The 22,615-nt window shown below is 43.5% G+C and overlaps 1 protein-coding gene across 4 annotated transcripts in view; it reads left to right on the top strand.

Annotated features, from left to right (window-relative positions):
* TRMT2A (tRNA methyltransferase 2 homolog A) overlaps positions 1-22,615 on the top strand; it is a 92,558-nt gene that overhangs the window by 64,376 nt on the left and 5,567 nt on the right. For all 4 annotated transcript variants that reach the window (XM_073628643.1, XM_073628634.1, XM_073628652.1 and 1 more), the window contains 2 exons: positions 2,808-2,924; positions 6,895-6,991. In XM_073628643.1, coding sequence (XP_073484744.1) covers positions 2,808-2,924; positions 6,895-6,991 — 214 coding nt within the window. The remainder of the gene's footprint in view (positions 1-2,807; positions 2,925-6,894; positions 6,992-22,615) is intronic.

Consider the following 22,615-nt stretch of genomic DNA (forward strand, 5'->3'; position numbering starts at 1 on the left):
CTATTCTGCAATGTTTTATTGTTATTATGTTTTATCATGTTTGCTTTTCAGGTATGCAATTTTTTTATACTTTACCGTTTACTGTGTTTTATTGTTAACCATTTTTTTGTCTTCAGGTACGCCATTCAGCTGCAGCGCGGATTTATTTATCTTGACAGCAACAGCGTTTGCTCCCACGATATATAAAGCCGTGACTCCAGCAGAGGTGATATATGCCGAAGCATGGGGGCAGCAGGGGCGGAGGAGCGATTTGCTCCTACCTTTTGCGGGAGGATGCCCCCATGCTTCGGCATATATGAACGGTGCATGTATGCCCATCATTAAAAGTGGGTGGATGAAGGGAGGTATTCTAATGGTGGGCATACCCACCGATCAATCTCTTTTTTTCATGCAGCCCACAGGCTGCATGAAAAAAAAAAAATTACAATATATGCCCAACAAGGACCAGCAACGTACTGGTATGTTGCTGGACTTTGAGTGGTTATACCAGAATGATGCCTGCAGGTTTAGGTATCATCTTGGTATCATTCTTTTCAGCCAGCGGTCGGATTTCATTTAAAAGCAATCCTAGCAGCTAATTAGCCTCTAGACTGCTTTTACAAGCAGTGGGAGGGAATGCCCCCCCCACCGTCGTCCATGTTTTTCTCTGGCTCTCCTGTCCCAACAGGGAACCTGAGAATGCAGCCGGTGATTCAGCCAGCTGACCATAGAGCTGATCAGAGACTAGAGTGGCTTCAAACATCTCTATGGCCTAAGAAACCGGAAGCTACGAGCATTTCATGACTTAGATTTCGCTGGATGTAAACAGCGCCATTGGGAAAGCATTTTATCACACCGATCTTGGTGTGGTCAGATGCTTTGAGGGCAGAGGAGAGATCTAGGGTCTAATAGACCCCAATTTTTTCAAAAAAGAGTACCTGTCACTAACTATTGCTATCATAGGGGATATTTACATTCCCTGAGATAACAATAAAAGTGATTAAAAATAAAATGAAAGGAACAGTTTAAAAATAAGATAAAAAAGCAAAAAAATAATAAAGGGGGGAAAAAAAAAAAAAAAAGCACCCCTGTCCCCCCCTATTTTTGCGCAAAGGCGGACGCAAGCGTCGGTCTGGTGTCAAATGTAAACAGCAATTGCACTATGCATGTGAGGTATCACCGCGAAAATCAGATCGAGGACAGTAATTTTAGCAGTAGCCCTCCTCTGTAAATCTAAAGTGGTAACCTGTAAAGGCTTTTAAAAATGTGTCGCCACTGCACGTATGTGCACAATTTTAAAGCATGTCATGTTTGGTATCCATGTACTCGACCTAAGATCATCTTTTTTATTTCATCAAACATTTGGGCAATATAGTGTGTTTTAGTGCATTAAAATTTTAAAAAGTGTCTTTTTTCCCCAAAAAATGCGTTTGAAAAATCGCTGTGCAAATACTGTGTGAAAAAAAAAAAATGAAACACCCACCATTTTATTCTGTAGGGCATTTGCTTTAAAAAAATATATAATATTTGGGGGTTCACAGTAATCTTCTTGCAAAAAAAAATAATTTTTTCATGTAAACAAAAAGTGTCAGAAAGGGCTTTGTCTTCAAGTGGTTAGAGTGGGTGATGTGTGACATAAGCTTCTAAATGTTGTGCATAAAATGCCAGGACAGTTCAAACCCCCCCCCAATGACCCCATTTTGGAAAGTAGACACCCCAAGCTATTTGCTGAGAGGCATGTCGAGTCCATGGAATATTTTATATTGTGACACAAGTTGCGGGAAAGAGATACATTTTTTTTTTTTTTTTTTTGCACAAAGTTGTCACTAAATAATATATTGCTCAAACATGCCATGGGGATATGTGACATTACACCCCAAAATACATTCTGTTGCTTCTCCTGAGTATGCGGATACCACATGTGTGAGACTTTTTGGGAGCCTAGCCGCGTACGGGACCTCGAAAACCAATCACCGCCTTCAGGCTTTCTAAGGGCGTAAATTTTTTATTTCATTCTTCACTGCCATTCACAGTTTCGGAGGCCATGGAATGCCCAGGTGGCACAAACCCACCCAAATGACCCCATTTTGGAAAGTAGAAACCCCAAGTTATTTGCTGAGAGGTATAGTGAGTATTTTGCAGACCTCACTTTTTGTCACAAAGTTTTGAAAAAAAAAAAAAAAAAAAAAAATGTTTTTTTCTTGTCCTCCTTCATTTTCAAAAACAAATGAGAGCTGCAAAATACTCACCATGCCTCTCAGAAAATAGCTTGGGATGTCATGGGGGGGGGGGGGGGGGGGTTGTGCCATCTGGGCATTCCATGGCCTCTGAAACTGTGATAGGCAGTGAAGAGTGAAATCAAAAATTTACGACCTTAGAAATCCTGAAGGCGGTGATTGGTTTTCGGAGCCCCGTACGCAGCTAGGCTCCCAAAAAGTCCCACACATGTGGTATCCCCGTACTCAGGAGAAGCAGCTAAATGTATTTTGGGGTGCAATTCCACATATGCCCATGGCCTGTGTGAGAAGTATTAAAATGGGTAACCTAAAAAGCTTCTTTTCTTTGACAACAAAATGTTATTTTAATTTAGTCCCCAATGACTGTACAGGAAATACTACAAAAGCTATAAATGGTTGTGAACGTGATAGTGGACGCTATATTAATAATTCTGTAATAGTATGGTACTACAATTCTCTGAGAATATGCTGTGACCCATTGCCCAAGAATTCTAACTTTGGGGTCTTACATCTGCCTGACTTGTGCAGTATTCTACATGGATATATACAGTATGCATTTAATGAATATGGTTATTACATTTTTGCTTACAGACCTGAGCAATGTTGAATTCCGATGCGGCAAAGCAGAGGACATCTTCCCTACTTTGATTAACACCCTCGTATCTCACAATCCTATTGCTATAGTTGACCCACCAAGAGCAGGGCTTCGTAAGTAATTGCTTGTTAGTAGAACTGTTATCGAACTGTTATCTTTGTTTCTTTCTTGTTTTTTTTTTTTTGTTTTGTTTTGTTTTTTTTTATCTTTAGACAACAAATACTGCTTTAGAAACCAATCTGGATTACAAAACTGATTTCCTTGTCTTTTTTTTTTTTATACGGTTGCCTAATTACTAAAGGGAACGCATGATTATTTAAAAAAAAAAAAAAAAAAAAAAAAACTAGTACACTATGCAAAAAAATCATACTATTCTTGGCAAAGTATTTTAAAGAGAAGTTGTCATGAATGATAGTAAAGGCTGCCATCACTGAACTCTTCTTTTGATAATGCTAGCACACTGGCTTTTATTTTGATGCTTTTGACATTTTGATGGCTTTGGTGCTTAGTCGCTGACCTCCTTAGTGTAAGGATAAGAAGTTTTAAGTCACGTGCCAAGGACTAGCATGCTGAAAATGAGCGTCAAAAGTACTGAAATCAGACACAGCAATACATCTAGAATTTTCAGTTGACAATAAAGAGTCTGTACTCAGAGAAAAGAAAAACAAGCCAAAAGGTTTGCAAAGGGGCTTCAGTATGGAACGCTCAGCGGTATAAATACAAAATGTATTTATTGAGAAAAGAAACTATTTCAATAACATGTAGCCAAAAGACAGTAAAAACCTTCACCATTATTAAAACATCATGACAACGTCACACTAAAAATGATAAAATAGCAGCCCCGGCTCATCTGCGCACACACACACACTGACACTCTTCACACATACGGGGAGGGGTGGGTGTTAGACTCAATGATGAAAGTCTAAAATCAGCCTCCAGTGACAACAGGTATGGATATACCAAAAAATCAGGCGGCCCCTGAGTATAGATAAAGTAATGGTGTCATAGCATGAAAGACAGAAATGTCAATCTGGAAAATTAGCAGAATGATTAGGTCAGCAGTAAAGAGAATACTCCAGTGTATAGATCAAAGTTACTGACACGTACACATTTGTGTAGATGAGCTTGAAAATATAAACGGCATCTGGACTTGGCTATGAAGGGGCATGTAATATAGATTATATTGTCCTTTGGTACAGGAGGCTGCCACAGTCTGATACAGGAATTAGCATATACAATGCATAGAAAGTGATTTAGGTAACGGGACTGCAGCGTCTCTGAAACAATCTCATCCGCCGTGCTGCTTGCTTCCTTGATCCAATACCGATTAGCTCCTCAGATGTCCAAAAAAGCCAGTCTCTGCGACGGTTCAGTTTGTTGAAGCGATCATCCTTTGCCTGACTAGAGATGTAAATTCACACTGATTCTCCGTAGTTGCCCCGCTTCATGCAGTGATGAGTGGAGAAGGTGGAAGCTGCATGTGTGTGGGCCCCAAGGCCGGGCTGCTAAACACTGTGATGTTTACGCATTTCGTTTAGCTGTGTGAGCTTCCTCAGAACGATGCAATGGACTGGTCAGTGGGCTTATAATGGGGATACTCCTCCCTTTTCAAAGTTATGCCCTTAAAGGGCCACTGCCTTTCCATTTAGGTGTTACAATCTTAAAGAAATCAATGTATCAGAACAGCCCAGTTACATCACAGGAGGCTAAGAAATTTTGGTTGGTTGATAAAATAAAAAACATTCATTCCAAAACGCACTTATCATAAAATATAATGTAAGTCTGAAAATGGATGGAAACTTTTGGAAGCGAGGAGGAGAGAGCAGAAGGAGTAGATCATAGACACTATTTTTGATGAGTTAGAGTGGGGTATATTATACTGACTAGTCCATTGCATCATTCTGAGGAAGCTCACACAGCTGAGTGAAATGCATAAACATCACAGTGTTTAGCAGTCCGGCCTTGGCGCCACACACATGCAGCTTCCACTCATCACTGCACAAAGCGGGGCAACTACGGAGAATCAGCGTGAATTTACATCTCTAGTCAGACAAAGGATGAACGCTTCAACAAACTGAACCGTCCTAGAGACTGGCTTCTTTGGACATCTGAGGAGCTAATTGGTATTGGATCAAGGAAGCAAGCAGCACGGCGGATGAGATTGTTTCAGGGATGCTGCAGTCCTGTTACCTAAATAACTTTCAATGCATTGTATATGCTAAGTCCTGTATCATCCGGCTGTGGCAGCTTCCTGTACCAAAGGGCAATATATCTATATCACATGCCCTTTCATAGACAAGTCCAGATGCCTGTTGATATTTTCAAGCTCATCTACACAGATGTGCATGTGCCAGTAACTTTGATCTGTACACTGGAGTATTCTCTTTACTGCTGACCTAATCATACTTGCTGATTTTCCAGATTGACATTTCTGTCTTTCATGCTATGACACCATTACTTTATACTCAGGGGCCGCCTGATTTTTTGGTATAGCCATACCTGTTGTCACTGGAGGCTGATTTTAGACTTTCAACATTGAGTTTAACACCCACCCCTCCCCCGTATGTGTGAAGAGTGTCATTCTGTATGTGCAGATGAGTCCGGGCTGCTATTTTTTCATTTTTATTGTGACAACGTTGTCATGATGTTTTAACCGCTTCAGCCCCGGAATATTTTACCCCCTTCCTGACCAGAGCACTTTTTTATGATTTGGCTCTGTGACGCTTTAACTGACAATTGCGCAGTCGTGCAACATTGCACCCAACAAAATTGACGTCATTTTTTTTCCCCACAAATAGAGCTTTCTTTTGGTGGTATTTGATCACCACTGCGGTTTTTATTTTTTGTGCTATAAACATAGAAAGAGCGACTATTTTGGAAAAAAAAAGCAATATTTTTTACTTTTTGCTATAATAAATATCCCCCCAAAATATATAAAAACCATTTTTTTCCTCAGTTAAGGCCGATATGTATGCTTTTACATATTGTTGTTTGTTTAAAATAATCATAATAAGCGTATATTGATTGATTTGCGCAAAAGTTATAGCGTCTACAAAATAGGGGATAGTTTTATGGCATTTTTATTATAAATGTTTTTCTTTTATTAGCGATCTGTGATTTTTATTGTGACTGCGACATTATGATGGACACACAGGACACTTTTGACACTATTTTGGGACCATTGTCATTTATACAACAATCAGTGCTATAAAAATGCACTGATTACTGTGTAAATGACACTGGCAGGGAAGGGGTTAAACACTAGGGGGCGATCAAGGGGCTAAGTGTGTCCTAGGTGATTCTAACTGTGGAGGGGGGTGGGCTTCCACTTACATGACAGCGATCACTGCTCCCGATGACGGGGAGCAGTGATCTGTCATGTCGTTAGGCAGAACGGGGAAATGCCTTGTTTACATAGGCATCTCCTCGTTCTGCGGCTCTGTGACACGATCGCCGGGACACCGGCGGACACAGAGTCCGCGGGCACGGTCACACTGTATGCAGCGGGCGCACGCCCGCTAGCCCCACCAATTAAAAGGGACATACAGGTACGCCCATTTGCCCACCACTGCCATTGTGCCGAAGTATTTCGGCGTGCAGCGGTCGGCAAGTGGTTAATAATGGTGAAGGTTTTTACTGTTTTTTGGCCACATGTTATTGAAATTTGTTTCTTTTCTCAATAAATAAATTTTGTATTTATACCGCTGAGAGTTCCATACTGAAGCCCCTTTGCAAACCTTGTTGGCTTGTTTCCTTTTTTTTCTGTATACTTTGTTTGTTTGGCTTTGGGAACTCCAACCTATTAAGTTAAGTCGGTAATGTACATATTTTCTAAATTCTCAGCGTTGTTGTTTTCCTTATTTTACTATGTATTTTTGAAGAGTCTCTGTGCTCCCATGTTAGTCACTTTGTTCACAGTTTTTATGTGCAAGTTCTATACCTTTTTCCTCCTAGATTTAATCCATACTCTTGTATTGCCACTTGTACTTATATGTGTAGAGATATATCATAGACCTCACATGTCTGTCACCATTTCATCTGTATGTGTGTAAAACTACCTCGTATTTGTGCTGTTGCTTGTAGATTCCAAGGTAATTATTGCAATCAGAAAAGCAGAACATCTCAAAAAGCTGATCTACGTGTCTTGCAATCCAAAGGCTGCCTTTAACAACTTTGTAGAGTAAGTATTGTGCTATTGATGCCTTTGCAGTGAATCTTCGAAGCCTCAGTTCAAAATGCTTGTAGTGATTTGGCCCTTTGAGCTCAGTTTGTAACAATGACCTTCCTTCCATTAGCCTCTGATAACTGTTCTGACTCCCATGCACCTCATAGCTCTGGGGCTGTAGTATTACTTAAAATGGAGCTGATTAGGCTCATCTTCACTGTCCTTGCACTATTATGGATCTCAGGAGTGAGAGGATGAAAGTGGCTTTAGTTCAGGTATTTTCAGTCATGATGGATGTTTTTTTTCTAGTGTATTGTTTTTTTCTCTAAAGTGAGACTAAAGGATATCCTTATTCTCCAAAAAATAATTCATACAAAACCACCACTTAAAGTGTTTCTAAAGCTAAAAACGTATTCCTTGCATTGAGGTAAAAAAAGAAGAAAGAAAAATAACAAATTTTACTTTACAGCATCATTAAAAAGTGTTATTAATCTGTTTTACATAAAATAATTTCCACTGCTTTTTTTGCCTCCGTGTAATATCCCCTGAGAGCTCCTGAATCTATCCTTTTCCCCCTTGCTTCTGTTTGGAACAAGCTGTACACATAAGTTGTGGTCACGTGCACTACTCTATGCACACTACACATCCCATAGTCCCTGGTTCGGCTCAATAGTAAGCAAGAGAGAGTGGCTATTAGGGCTGCAACTAATAATTTTTTTTCCTTTTATTTGTTTTGATTTAATCGGATACAAACCTAAAAAAAAAAAAAAAGTTTAGTTTAACGTAAAGTTAAAAAAAAAAAAACACAATTTATCCTTCTATACCTACTGTATATGCAATGGTAAATATAAATAACCACCTGAATGGTTAGGGAACAAAATATCTGATCCACTCTGAGAATAACAGACAGAAGAAATACTGTGTGTATGTGTGTGTATATACAGTTGTGCTCATAAGTTTACATACCCCACATTTTTCAGAGAGTATGAATGATAACACAAAAACATTTCTTTCACTCATGGTTAGTGTTTGGCTGAAGCCATTTATTATCAATCAACTGTGTTTACTCTTTTTAAATCATAATGGCAACAGAAACTACCCAAATGACCCTGATAAAAAGTTTACATACCCTGGTGATTTTGGCCTGATAACATGCACACAAGTTGACACAAAGGGGTTTGAATGGCTATTAAAGGTAACCATCCTCACCTGTGATCTGTTTGCTTGTAATTTAGTGTGTGTGTGTGTGTGTGTGTGTGTGTGTGTGTGTGTGTGTGTGTGTGTGTGCGCATAAAAGGTCAATGCGTTTCTGGACTCCTGACAGCAGTGTTAATTTCGCCAACTTAAACCTTTTAGTCGACTAGATGAATATTATTTTAGTCAACTAAAATACGACTAAAACTAAAACAACTGAGATGACTAAAATACGACTAAAACTAAAATGGCATTTTAGTCAAAAGACTAAAATGGGACTAAAACTAAAATGGCATTTTAGTCAAAAGACTAAGACTCAAACTAAATTGAAATTTGACTTCAAAATTAACATTGGTCTGTAGTGCAGGTTCATACCTCAATGTAATAAAAAAATAACATATTATATTTTTCACTCCAGCACTATATAATGAGTTTGCAAATTGTAGAGAATTGTTAACTAATGCATTACAATTAATTACACCCATTCGATTTTAGACGACTAAAATGAGTTTTAGTAGATTAAAATATACTGGAGATTTTAGTCGACTAAAACGTAGGACATTTTAGTCGACTAAAATGTACTGGAGATTTAGTTGACTAAATACGACTAAAACTAAAACAATGGTCCGACCACTCTCCAGTGCATCTTAGCCTGAACCTTCAAAAAACACACCTACCTGTACACTGGAAGCTGAATCCTTTTTGGCTTCAGCTATTCCCTGATGTGGATAATATGCAGATGCATATTAAATATTTTTTGGAAACCAATAAACCCTAGACTGCACTTGGGGTGGTTTGGAATACCCTAAAAGCCTTCATCAGATGGATGTGCATAAAATAAATTAATACAATTAAAACTAGGAGCAGACAATAGGCCAGAGATGTCGGTCAGGCAGTGGAGGAAGCAGAGGAATTCTGTCTGCAGAATCCCACGCCTGAACATGAGAGGCAATAGACAGACGCACAAAAACTATACCATACTGTACACTTACAACAAGCTGACAACAAAAGATTTTTCACATCCTAAACATATTTTGAGGAAGGGGAGAAAACTGGCCACATGCTGGCCATGATAGCTAGGTCAAAACAGCCACCTCAAGTGGTGCATAGCATTACAGCATCATCAACATTAACTGTTACCGATACACCCTCCATTTTGAAGGAGTTTCGCTCCTTTTACCAGGATTTATACTCCTCTAAGGTATCCTATTCTATGGATGAGTTGACGCAATTCCTAGACTCCCTTACCTTACCCCAGCTTCAGGAAACAGATAAAATACTTTTAAATGCCCCTCTCACCCTTGAGGAATTACAACTCGCATTAGCCACATTCCCAAACTCAAAGGCCCCAGGAAATGTCGGACTACCAATCGAATTATATTAAAAATTTGGAGGAATACTCTTACCGGAGTTACTCCATACACTTACAGAGCGTTTAAATCAGATTCCTTGCTGAGATCTATGTATGAGGCAGTGGTGGCAGTCATGTTAAAACCAGGGAAAGAACCTGATAAACCAGAATCCTATAGACTCATCTCACTGCTAAATTCGGATCTAAAGCTTCTCACTAAAACCATCGCCATGAGGCTCTCAAAGGTGGTAATTAAACTGGTACACCCGGACCAATCCGGCTTCATACCAAACAGATCCACGGCAAATAATCTATGCCGCCTCTCAACATGCAAATACCCACCGATAATCAGGGACAAAGAGCTATCCTCTCACTAGATGCCGCTAAGGCGTTTGATAGTGTTGAGTGGGAATATTTATAGAAAGTACTGGAAAAGCTTAACTTGGGAGAAAATATCATCTCTTGGATTAAACTATTGTACAAAGAGCCAAAAGCTTGCATTAGAAAAAATAACACCTTGTCGACCTCCTTCTCTCAGTACAGGGGAACTAGGCAAAGCTACCCCCTATCCCCCTTACTTTTCGCCCTGGCCATAAAACCCCTGGCAGCTGCCATAAGGGGGAACCCAGAACTAGTCGGATTTAAACGGGGTGACACGGAAGACAAATTGGCATTATATGCCGACGATGCTCTTCTATTTCTAGGCGACACATCCACTTCCCTGGTTAGACTTATGAAATTGATCCACACATTCGGAACCTTTTCCGGATTTAAAATAAATTGGGATAAATCAACAATACTACCCTTAGATCCACTGCCCCGGACAGCTGAGAAAATCAAAATAGTGGATAATTTCAAATATCTGGGTATAGTCCTACACCCTAACTTGGACCAATATATAAAACTAAATATAGACCCACTTCTTAAATAATTTCAAGAAAAAACGATCAGCTGGATTAGGTTGCTGTTTTCCATTGTTGGACGATGCAACTTGATAAAGATGACCTGGAACCCACAAATATTATATGCGCTCCACAATGCCACTCTCTGGATCCCTATCCATGTGTTTAGGAGGTGTAACACTATCGTGCATTGATATGGAGGAAACAGGTTCCAAGAATCAAATTGGAAACCTTGCAGGAAGCAAAGGACTCAGGTGGACTGGCGGTACCAAACCCATTTTATTTTATGGCGGCTCAGCTGCAACATTTAACGGGCTGGCTTTACCCTGAGTCATCTGATCCCATCCGGAACATTGTGCGCACACAGATATCTGGTGATGGCCTTGTGGAGTGCATAGAGGCAGGTGAACTGGGAACACTGACTCAATACCCCACGCTAATACTTATAGATAAAATATGGAACAAAACCAAACACCTGCAATACACAGGGTACACAAATTGGTCACGCATATGGAATAACCGGAACTAAACAAACTACAAAACTTCTCCAATTGGTTAAGGAATGGAGTAAACTATATTCCACAACTATATTGTGGGGGTATACTCCGAGACTTCCAATCACTGCGCACAGAATTTAATTTACCAAATACCTAATTTTTTCAGTACCCTCAACTTAGGCACGCTATAGCGGCACAGGCTACAACATCATCTAATTGGGGGCTAACCAGGCCTGTGGTGCTTGCACAATTAATTATGTCATCATCCCGAAAGGGACAAATTTCCTCTATATACAGCTCCCTCCTTTGTCATGTATCTAAAGTGATGACTGAACTGTAGAGCTAGTTGGGGAGATGATATAGGGGGTATTTCAGACGAGGAATGGAACACCATATTAGACAACGTACTTAATGTCACTATCCTCCTCCCAAAAACTTACCCAACTATTCATTATTCATCGTACGTACCGCACACCTGAGAAGATATACAAATGGCATAGAAGAGATGACCCACTCTGTCCCCGTTGCCTTGATGACAATGGTACACTTGTCCATATGCTGTGGAAATGCCCGAAACTACAAAGGTATTGGGCAACAGTGATAAACACTATCAACAGCATATGGAACCTTAAACTTATAACTGACCCTAAACTATGTCTATTGGGATGGCTAGATGAAGAACAATACACGCCTCACACGTAAACTGCCATTCTAAGGGTATTATTCCTGGCTAGGAAACTTATTGCTAGAAAATGGCTGTCTATGACGACACCCACACAAACAGAGTGGATTGCGTCTGTAAACGACTCTCTTATTAGAGAACAACTCGCATACAAACACCGAGGCAGTCCGAGAAAATTCGAGAATATATAGGATCCGTGGTTAGACACCCCTGGTTTGGCTCCACTACGCCTGGTCCACAATAGAATCCTAGGGGGCAGAACCACATCAACAACTTTACCACTTTAGCACCTAGCTCTGGGAGGAAATTGCTAGATTTGAGAGAAGGGGAGCAAAATGCCACTTCATTCACATAACTGTCCTGGATGGAAGGTACTATAAAACTATCAGGTCCTGCAGAAGTTGACTTAGATATAGATTGTTTTACCCAATGGTTAATATATGAATATGCTGCACACCGATCCCCCACTGGTTAGGGGATAGTGACCCCCTGCTCTGCTCACTGGCCATGGGAGGACCGAAGAGAACAGCTTGGTTGGTATTTTGAGACTAGGTTAGAGATGTAGCTGGGGGCAGAGTTGTGCATAGCTTTGTAAATTATTGTTAATACTTTGAATTTTATTTGTTGGGTGAGTGGAAGCCAGTGCAGGGATTGGCAGAGAGGGGTGAAGGACACTGAACGGTTGGTAAGGTGAATGAGTCTTGCAGCAGCATTCATTCTGGACTGAAGGGGGTATAGTGTATGTAAAGGAAGTCTAATGAGGAGTGAGTTGCAGTAGTCGAGGAGAGAAGTGACCAGGGAGTGAATTAGAAGCTTGGTGGTGTCATTGGTTAAAAAGTGGCGTATTCTAGAGATGTTGCGGAGGCTAAGGTGGCATTATTTGGACAGGGATTGGATGTGGGCCTGAAAGGACATTTCAGAGTCTAGGGTTCCCCCTGGCACGTGGGGACGGACTGATAGTTGTGCCATTGATCTTGACAGAGAAGTCAGGGGAAGAGGCACGTGGGGGAGGAAATATGAGCTCGGTTTTAGATAGATTCTGTTTGAGGAAGTGGTGTGACATTCAGGCTGATATGTCTGTTAGTAAATCGGTGATGTGTGAGGAGACCAATGGGGTGAGCTGAGGGGTAGAGAGATAGATTTGGGTGTCATCGGCATATAAATGGTAGTGGAAGTCATGGGAGGACATCAGCTGACCCAAGGGGATGTGTCGATCGAGAATAGTAGCAGTCTAAAAACAGAACCTTGGGGGACTTCAACGGTAAGAGGTGTTGGAGAGGAGGAATTAGAGTTGTAAGTGACACTGAAGGTGCGGTGAGATAGGTAAGATTCGAATCAACGGAGAGCCCAGCCATGGATACCAAGCAAATTTAGTTTTTTGAGGAGGAGTGGGTGATCAACTGTATCAAAGGCAGCGGAGAGGTCCAAGAGTAATGCCCTGTATGCACGGTTGGACATTGATAGGACATTCCGTCAACAAAACCCATTTTTGATTTTTTCCGACGGATGTTGGCTCAAACTTGTCTTGCATACACACGGTCACACAAAGTTGTCGGAAAATCCGATCGTTCTGAACGCACGTACGTCGGGACTATAAACGGGGCAGTAGCCAATAGCTTTCGTCTCTTAATTTATTCTGAGCATGCGTGGCACTTTGTGCGTTTGATTTGTGTACACGCGATCGGAATTTCTGACAACAGGTTTTGTTGACGAAAAATTTTATAGCAAGCTCTCTGTGTCGGAAATTCCGATGGAAAAAGTGTGATGGAGCCCACACGCGGAGGGAATTTCCGACAACAAGGTCCTATCGCACATTTTCCGCCGGAAAATCCGACCATGTGTACAGGGCATAAGAGTACGGAATAATGACCGTTGGTTTTAGCTGTTAGTAAGTCGTTTGTGAGTTTTAGGAGAGTGGTATCTGTGGAGTGCTGTGGACGAAATCCAGACTGAAGGGGATCAAGAAGGTTATTCTCAATGAGATGGTTGGTTGAGTCGGTTGCAGACTAAACGTTCGAGGAGTTTGGAGGCAAAAGGGAGTAAGGAGATAGGTCTTAGGTTAAGATTGGTGGGGTCCAGCGAGGCCTTTTTTGGTATGGGAGTGACTAGTGCATGTTTCAGAGGGTCGGGGAAGATGCCAGTGGAGAGGGAGAGGTTGAAGATATAGTGTAGTTAGAGTGTATTTAGAGTTAGAGTGTAGGATTAAGTCAGAGGGTGACCGTAGTATTTGAGAAGGAACGGGGTCCAGCGGGCAGGAGGTTAGGTGGGCGTTAGAAGAAAAGTTTGACTTCCTCTCTAGTAGTTGGGTTAAACAAGAGTTTTGATTGTATAGGAGGACAAAGAGAGTAAAGTGAGGGAGATATCTCTGTAGAGTGTAGGAGATCTTGAGACGAATCGTCTCAATCTTATTTTTGAAGTGATTAGCAATCTCCTGGGCATTGAGTAAGTTAGTGGGTGGAGGTAATAGCAGATGAAGTAGAGCATTAAAGGTAGAAAAGAGTTGACGGAGACTGCGTGAGAGGGTGTTTAATGAGAGTGATAAAGTAAGTATGTTTGGCAGAGTGGAGACAGGAATGGTATTTTTTGGAGGGCAGATTTATATTGGCTGAAATTTTGCTGTGACTTTCTTATGCCACAGATGCTCAAGTGCACGGCTCTGTTTTTTGAGGCTTTTGGTAATGCCTGTCTGCCAGGGTAGTAGCGGTCGGGGCCTGATTCTGTGCGTAGTGAGGGGGGGGGGCCAAGGTATCCAGGCTGGATGACAGTGAACTGTTGTAGATAGAAGTGGCCAGATTGGAGCAGGACAAGGATGAGATTTTGGCATAGAGACAGCGATTGTTTCTACGGGTAATTGGTAGTTGGAAGGCAAAGAGGAGGAAGACGAGAAGAGAGTGAAACTAATAAGGTGGTGATCAGAGAGAGGAAAAATAGGATTTTTTAAATACAGCTTACCTGTAAAATCCTTTTCTCGGGAATACATCACGGGACACAGAGACTTTGATCATTACTCTAGATAGTTAGATATGTTAGATAGTCACCATCAGGTGATTGGACACTGGCAACCCTAATTACAAGGCAAGTTCCTCCCCTATATAACCCCTCCCATATGGAGAGTACCTCAGTTTTGTAGCAAAGCAATAAGTATCCCAGCTTATAATCCCAAAGAGGGACGGGAGCTCTGTGTCCCGTGATATATTCCCAAGAAAAGGATTTTACAGGTAAGCTGAAAAATCCTGTCAAATCCATCTAGAGATAGTGGATTTCAACGCTGCCTGGCCCTTTTTGGGGCCTTCTGGCAGAATAAATAGACAATCAATTTTTCGTATCTGAGCCGTTGCCTGCAGATAGATTCTGACTGCTCTTACAACATCTAAAGAGTGTAACAACTTCTCCGCAGACTGCGGATCTGGAAAAAAGGACGGTAGGACCACATCTTGATTCAGATGGAATCCTGAAACCGCTTTAGGCAGAAAAGTCGGGTGAGGAACGCAACACCACCCTGTCTTTGTGAATAATCAAATATGGCTCTTTAGAAAGAAGAAAGAGCTGCTAACTCCGATACCCTTCTAGCCGAGGATGTGGCTACCAGACAAACCAACTACTCTGTCAAAAGAACTAAAGAAGCATGGTGCAATGGTTCAAAAGGTTGTTCCTGTAAAACCGACAAAACCAAATTCAAATCCCATTGGCACACAGGAGGCTTAACCGGCAGATTCAAGCGTAGTGCCCCCTGAACAAAGGCCCGGACCAGGGAATGAGAGGCAAGCGGTTTTTGAAAGAATACCGACAAGGCCGACATCTGGCTCTTGATAGTACTCAAGGCCAGCTTCATTTCTACGCCTAATTGAAGAAAGGCAAGAATCCTGCTAATGGCATACTTTCTAGGATGCCACCCCCTGGATTCACACCAGGAAACATATGCCTTCCAGATTCTGTAGTAGATGAGCCTGGAAGCCGGCTTCCTAGCATTAACTAGGGTGGACAGGACTGGCCCGAAAGGCCACGACCCTTCAGAATGTGGGTCTCAACCGCCAAACTGTCAAATTCAGACTTCGTAAGGCAGGATGGAATATTGGACCCTGTAAGATTAGATCTGGGCGCAGCGGAAGAACCCAAGGTCTTTCTTCTGCCATCTTTATGATCTCCGCATACCAAGATCACCTGGACTAAGCCGGAGCCACCAGAATTACCGGCTTTCCTTCCCTTTTGACTCTCCGAAGCAAACGCGGGAGAAGCGGAACTGGAGGGAATGCATAGATCAGAGAGTACTGATCCCATGAAATCATTAAGGCATCTGCCACTTATGCTAGCGGATCCTTTGTTCTTGACAAAAAGTTGTCCAGTTTCTTGTTGAACCTGGAAGCCAACTGGTCTACATCCAGGGTACCCCATTTTCGACATATGGCCTGAAATATTTTGGGGTGTAGAGACCATTCTCCTGGGCACAGCTGCTGGCGGCTTATGAAATCCGCCTGCCAATTTTCTTCAATTGAAATGAAGACCGCAGACAGGCAAGGAACATGCTTCTCTGCCCACGAAAAAATGGGCAGAGAAGCCCAAAACACCTCTTTTTGGGCATTCAGACTCCTGGTGCCCCCTTGGTGATTGTAATAGGCCACCTGCCGTAGCATTGTCGGACTGTATCCGGACAGGACACTCTGCAAGTCCAGACCCTGAGGGCTAAACGAATTGCCAGAATCTCCAGAATGTTGATGGGCAAGGGCCTTTCGGCTCTGGACCATCTTCCCTGGGTGGAAGCTTCTTCCAGAACCGCTCCCCAGCCTATTAGGCTGGCATCTGTGGTTACGACTTTCCAAGTAACTGGAACAAAGGATTTACCTTTCAGTAGATTCTTGGTCAGCAACCACCAATTGAGGCTCTGGTGTACCCATGGTGATAGGTACATTGGAAGATCCAAGGCTTGTATTTTTTTTTTTTTTTTTCCAGGCAGAGAGGATGCTGCTCTGCAAAGGCCTTGAGTGAAACTGGGCGTAAGGAACAGCCTCGAAAGAGGCCACCATTTTCCCTAATAGTCTTATACATAGTCAAATGGAGGGATTTTTCCTTGCTATGACTACCCGGACCAAATCCTTTATCGCTTTGGCTTTTGACCCGGGTAAGAATACTCTTATTTGGACTGTGTCTATGACCATGCCCAAATACTCCAGCCTTTTTAGGGGCTGTAAGGAAGATTTTTCTAGCTTGAGGACCCAGCCTAGGTACTCTACTGTGCTGAGCACACTGCGGTCTAAGTGTGCTACGGACTGTTCTACGAGTAGCAAATCGTCCAGATAAACTGTCACTGTTATGCCATGAGCCTTTAGTTTTGCCAGGGGTGGGGCTAGAATTTTCGTGAACACTCGAGGTGCTGTAGCAAGACCGAAAGGTAGGGCCACAAATTGTAAGTGGCGCTGATCCACAGCAAACCTTAGAAATCTTTCGTGAGCGGGAAATATTGGCACATGTAAATATGCATCCTTGATGTCTATTGATGCCAAGAATTCTCCCCCCTGAAGGGTGGAAACTACTGAGCGGGTTGACTCCATGCGGAAAGAACGAATGTCTAAAAACGGATTCAGGTCTTTTTAGATCTAGAATAGGTCTGACATCCCCGTTCGGTTGGAACCATAACGAGGTTTGAGTAGAACCCTGAGCCTTGCTCTTCTGGGGTCACTTCTATAATTACCCCTTGGGATAGTAGACGTTCTAAGGCCAGAAACAAGGGTCTACTTTTTTTTCTGGTTCTTTGGAGACTCTTGACCTTAGGAAATGAGATGGCGGAAGATCCCGGAACTCTAGCTTGTAGCCCAGAGACACCGTGGAAGCTACCCATTTGTCCTTAATCTCTTCCCGCCAGGTGCCTGCAAACTGCAGAAGCCTCCCCCCCACTCGGCCGAGTGGGGGCACCTCTTCATAAGGGGGCTTTGGGGTTCTGTTTAACAGATCTTGGACCCCAAGACTTGTTTTGCCCTTGGGCTTGGCCTTGGACCTTTCCCCTAGTATTGGACTGGGTAGGCCTTCGCCACTGCCTGGAGGTCGAGGCTCCAGGGACTCGGGAAAGGTAACGTCTAAATGAGGGGCGTTTCTTCTTCTTTTTAACCGGTAACATGGTCTTACCCCCGGTAATCTTCTGGATATATTTGTCCAGATCATCCCCAAACAGGCATTCCCCATAAAACGGGAACCCAGTCAAATATATTTTGCATGAAGCCTCAGCTGCCCAATGCTTAAGCCAAAGGGACCTGCGCATGTGTACCAGCAGGAGAGTAAGGCGGGATGCTTGCTGAACAGAATCCATAATGGCATCTACCGCAAAATACAGGGCCTTAGGAAGGTCTGCAAAAACCTCGACCTTCTCAGTGGAAAGGCGGTTAAGTACCTGCTTCATTTGTTCCTTTAACTGGCACATGCCGATTGCTGCGACCGCAGGCTGGACTACAGCTTTAGCCATAAAAAAAGGAGGCTTTAAATAAAGTTTCCAGCTTTTTATCAGTTGGATCTTTGAACCCCTGCGCATTGTCCACAGGACAGGTCAGGCTTTTATTCACGCAAGAAATAGCCGCATCTATTGCTGGCACCCCCCATTTCTTGGTGAACTTTTTCTCCACCAGATAAAGCATGAAAAACCTCTTAGGAGGAGAAAATAGTTTATCTGGGTGACCCCAGTCATCATACAAAAAATGTTTCCAGCAAGGGATGAATTGGCAAGGTATACCCAGCCTGTGGGGATTTCTGAGATCCCAAGGAGGAAACGGAGGATATGGCAGCCTCAGCAGAGGACAATATGTATGTGGTACGCAACAACTCAGTATAATATTGCACCTGTACCTTGAGGGCCTGGGAGGCGGAAGAGAGCTTCTCCTCTTCCCCTGAATCGTCCGACTGCTCCTGATCCCCATCCCCAGATAGGGATATTTCATCATCAGAATGCTCATCCTATAGGGAACCCAGAGCAGAGGGAGGGGATCTGCCCCTTTTTCTGCTACTCCTGTGATAAAAAGCTGTGATAGAAAGCTGTGATAAAAGTAGTAATCCTTCCTTCTAAACCATCCAATGCAGCCTTCATAGTGTCTTCGGTGACATATACAGGGACTGTAACATTGGGAGATTGGGAGTAACATTGCAAAGCCTGACAGGGGCACAGACTCATCCGGTGAGGCTGCCTCCAGTCTTTAAGGGGGGGGGGGGGGGGATGGACTCCTGCAGGCATGTCCAGAACCCCTAGATCTAGGCGGTGATTTCTTTGCCTTTTTTACCTCCCCCTGAAGCCCTCATACGAGGAGACATAGTCCTATCCTGCAAAGTAGAGGTACTAGTACAAATGCAATCACTGTTGTGCCTTAGTCTTACAATATAAACATTAGCTCAGTCTGCACAACCTGATGCAGAGTAGGTGTCTTGGGTATGCCTGGATCCGAATCCACTGAGATGCTTACTGCCCACAGCTCTGTGTCCCACTGCTTACAGGAGCTCTGGCATACTGGGCTTTAAACATAGCCGCTTTGTGCCTGCACACTGGTGCGCCGTGCACGCCGCTGCAACCACGCCCCCTCCTTCCCTGCCGAAAACTGCCGTAAAAGCGCGCCCCCTGCGCGCGCATGGGACTGTTATGGCGGCAGCTGGGGGCAAGGGGGGAGAAAGGAGACCACCTGATGACTGCGCAGGACCCCCGGACTGTGTGGGATCCCCCTTTTAGATTATGTGGCAGAGCCTGCAGCGGAGGAGGTAAGCGGCTTCTCAGACCAACTTCACTGAGCGCGTATCCTGGATGGCATGCAGATACGTCTCTTACTCCCTTCTAGTGGCAGAAACCAGGTAAGACATGCAAACTACTCAAAAAAAGATAATCCATATGTGTATACTTTAGGATTGTCTTCACTTACCTTATCCCCGCCGCAGGAACTGCTGAGAACAGACAGATCCAACCTTCACCCATCACGGCGGGTAGCGTTGTGCCAACCTTCAGGGTTCTGGGTTCCTACTCACAGGAACCCTGGACCTGTAGAAGACTCTGCCAGAAAAAACTTTTTGCGCAACTTAATTTTGTGCACCAAAGCGCTGGATCCCAGAGCCCAGTCCTCCAAAGAGACACATTACAGGCAAAACCTCGTTTCTTCTTTCACAAGGCCCAGGTACCATCCATCTTAGGCATATTTATTGGCCCATGGTATGGATCCGGTTGTATAGCTCCTAGGCTCCCGCAGAGACCATCCAGCAGAGCTTTCTTCTTAGCACATCTTTATTGTGACCAACCACCTTAGACACTGGCGAAAAAACTGAGGTACTCTCCATATGGGACGGGTTATATAGGGGAGGAACTCGCCTTGTAATTAGGGTTGCCAATGTCCAATCACCTGATGGTGACTATTTAACCCACTAAGTAATTATCAAAGTGTCTGTGTCCTATGATGTATGAACAAGAAAGGAATTTTGGAGAGGTTGCCTGGAGTGTATAGGTAGGAGAATGAGGTCAGGGCAGTTGCCAACAGATTGAGTAGAAGTGTTTGCCCACTGTTTCAGGTCAAAAGATGTATACTGACATGTATGGATGGGGCACTGAGCTGTATATGTGTTGCACTGTATTTTCTGATATGTAAAGAAATAATGCATTCTGTATGCAGGCCAACTATTTAGCTGATGAACTAATCAATTATGAAATTAGTTGACAACTATTTTCATAACTGATTATGTCGATTAGTTGTTTCACCCTAGTGGCTATGTTCCTACATACAGTTGGACCATGCAGAACAAATTTAGCCACCCCCAGGTCAGATCCAGAGAGAGGAGAGAAGACATCTCAGAGTAAGTTGCACCAACACTACACTGACACAGTACACATAGGCACACTTGTCACCCCTCCAGTTAACCCCTTCACTCCCTGTCATTGTGTCACCCAGTTCAGTGTTCATATTTTTCTTTGATCACTGTGCTGGTGTCATTTGTGAGAATAATCAGTGTTTGGGTACTTAGTAGTAGGCCCAGATAGGTCTAGGGACCCCCTCTAAACCCCCCTAATAAAGGTTTAACCCCTTGATCAACTCTTGTCACCAGTGATCACCGTATTAGTGTCACGGGTGATGCTGGTTAGTAAGTTATTTTTTTATAGCGTCAGGGCACCCGCCGTATATTACCTAATAAAAGGTTTAACCCCCTGATCACCCGGCATCAGTTAGGTTTTAGCGTCAGTTGGGGTCTGCGTCTCCCAGGGCAGCGTCAGATTAGTGTCAGTAGCGCTAACACCCAAGCAAGCACCATACACTTCCCTTAGTAGTATAGTGTCTGAATGGATCGATCTCTTTGATCTGATCAGAACTATATTAACGTCCCCAACAGTTTAGGGTCCCAAAAACGCAGCGTTAGCGGGATCAGCCCAGATACCTGCTAGCACTTGCGTTTAGCCCCTCCGCCCAGCCCTTCCAAGTGCAGTACTAATCGATCACTGTCACTTACAAAACACTAAACGCATAACTGCATCATTCACAGAGTCAGGCCTGATCCCTGCAAATGCTAACAGTTTTTTTGGTAGCGTTTGAAGCAATCAGGTGCTCTTTTTTCCTGAGTCACACTAGTGTACCAGTAAATTTAGAGGCCAAAATGTCCAATCGAAGGTACACTAGTGAAGAGGCCTACACTTTTCTGAGCCTGACAGATCAGAGTGAAGAGGAAGTCACCCATCTGTCCGATTCAGGCTCAGAATATGAACCAGTAGACAGCAGCGGCACCCTGACAGATAGCTCCGACGACAGAGTAGTGATCCCTGCCAAGGTCAGGCGTACCTGACCCTGTTCTGCTGTTGTTGAGGTGCAAGAACCGCAGGGCTCTCGTATGGAGCAGAGAGCCAGTACTAGTGCCGCTCATCCTTCTGATGAACTGACAAGCACCAGCGGCCTAGTACATCCTGGTCGTACATTCAGCACTGCAGTAAAAATTGGTGATGTGGTGAGTCCCATAAGTGTAGTTCAAGCTGGTGAGGTGGCTAGCACAAGTAGAGTCCCTCAGCCACCAAGAAGACAAACACAGGCCTGTCGAGCCCATAGTGCCCTTCCTGCTGCATTTGCCAATCCGAATTGGGAGCCCACCCCAATACTTCTGCAGCACCCGTACTTTCCTGGAAACAGTTGATTTTACGTCACTTGATTTTTATTTGCTGTTTTTCACGGAAGATCTGTTGTGGACCAAAGCAATTTGTATGCTGGTCAATTCATCGTCGCTAATCCCCAGTTGGCCCTTGCCAGAGATTGGAGACCTATTACGGTCTTTGAATTTAAGACCTTCCTGGGCCTATCCCTCCTCATGGGCATTAAAAAAAAGTGAGTTGCGGTCATATTGGTCCACTGACCCAATTCACCATATGCCCGTGTTCTCTGCCTCCATGACTAGGACACGATACAAGCAGATCTTGCAGTTCATGCATTTCAATGACAATGAACTCTGTCGTCCTCGGGATGACCCTGGATACGATCGGCTCCACAAAATTCGGCCCCTCTTAAACCACTTTAACCAACAGTTTGCAGCCTTGTTTACTCTTGATCAAGTTGTCTGCGTTGATGAGCCCCTGATTACGTTTTCTGACCGCTTGTCTATCAAATAGTATCTTCCCAGCAAGCGTGCCAGATATGGGGTCAAGATGTATAAGCTCTGTGACAGCGCAACAGGCTATACATATAGTTTTATGGTTTACGAGGAAAGAGATAGTCACCTGGAGCCGGAGAACTGCCCAGACTACATAGGGAGCGCTGGTAAGATTGTGCGGGACTTGGTGTCACCCTTATTCGGAAAGGGGTACCACTTGTACGTGGACAATTATTACACAAGTGTGTCACCTTTTTGATTGTGGAATTGGCGCATGTGGCACTGTGCGATCTAATCGCCAGGGCTCCCCCCAACGGCTTGTAATCCCGACTTAGACGGGGGGAGAGAGCCTGCTTGAAATGTAATAATTTGTTAGCAGTGAAGTGGAGGGATACACGGAATGTTTTCGTTCTGTGCTCCCTTCACATAGATACGACTGTC

Source organism: Aquarana catesbeiana, linkage group LG01 (genome assembly GCF_042186555.1).
Source record: "Aquarana catesbeiana isolate 2022-GZ linkage group LG01, ASM4218655v1, whole genome shotgun sequence".
Lineage (NCBI taxonomy): Eukaryota > Metazoa > Chordata > Amphibia > Anura > Ranidae > Aquarana > Aquarana catesbeiana.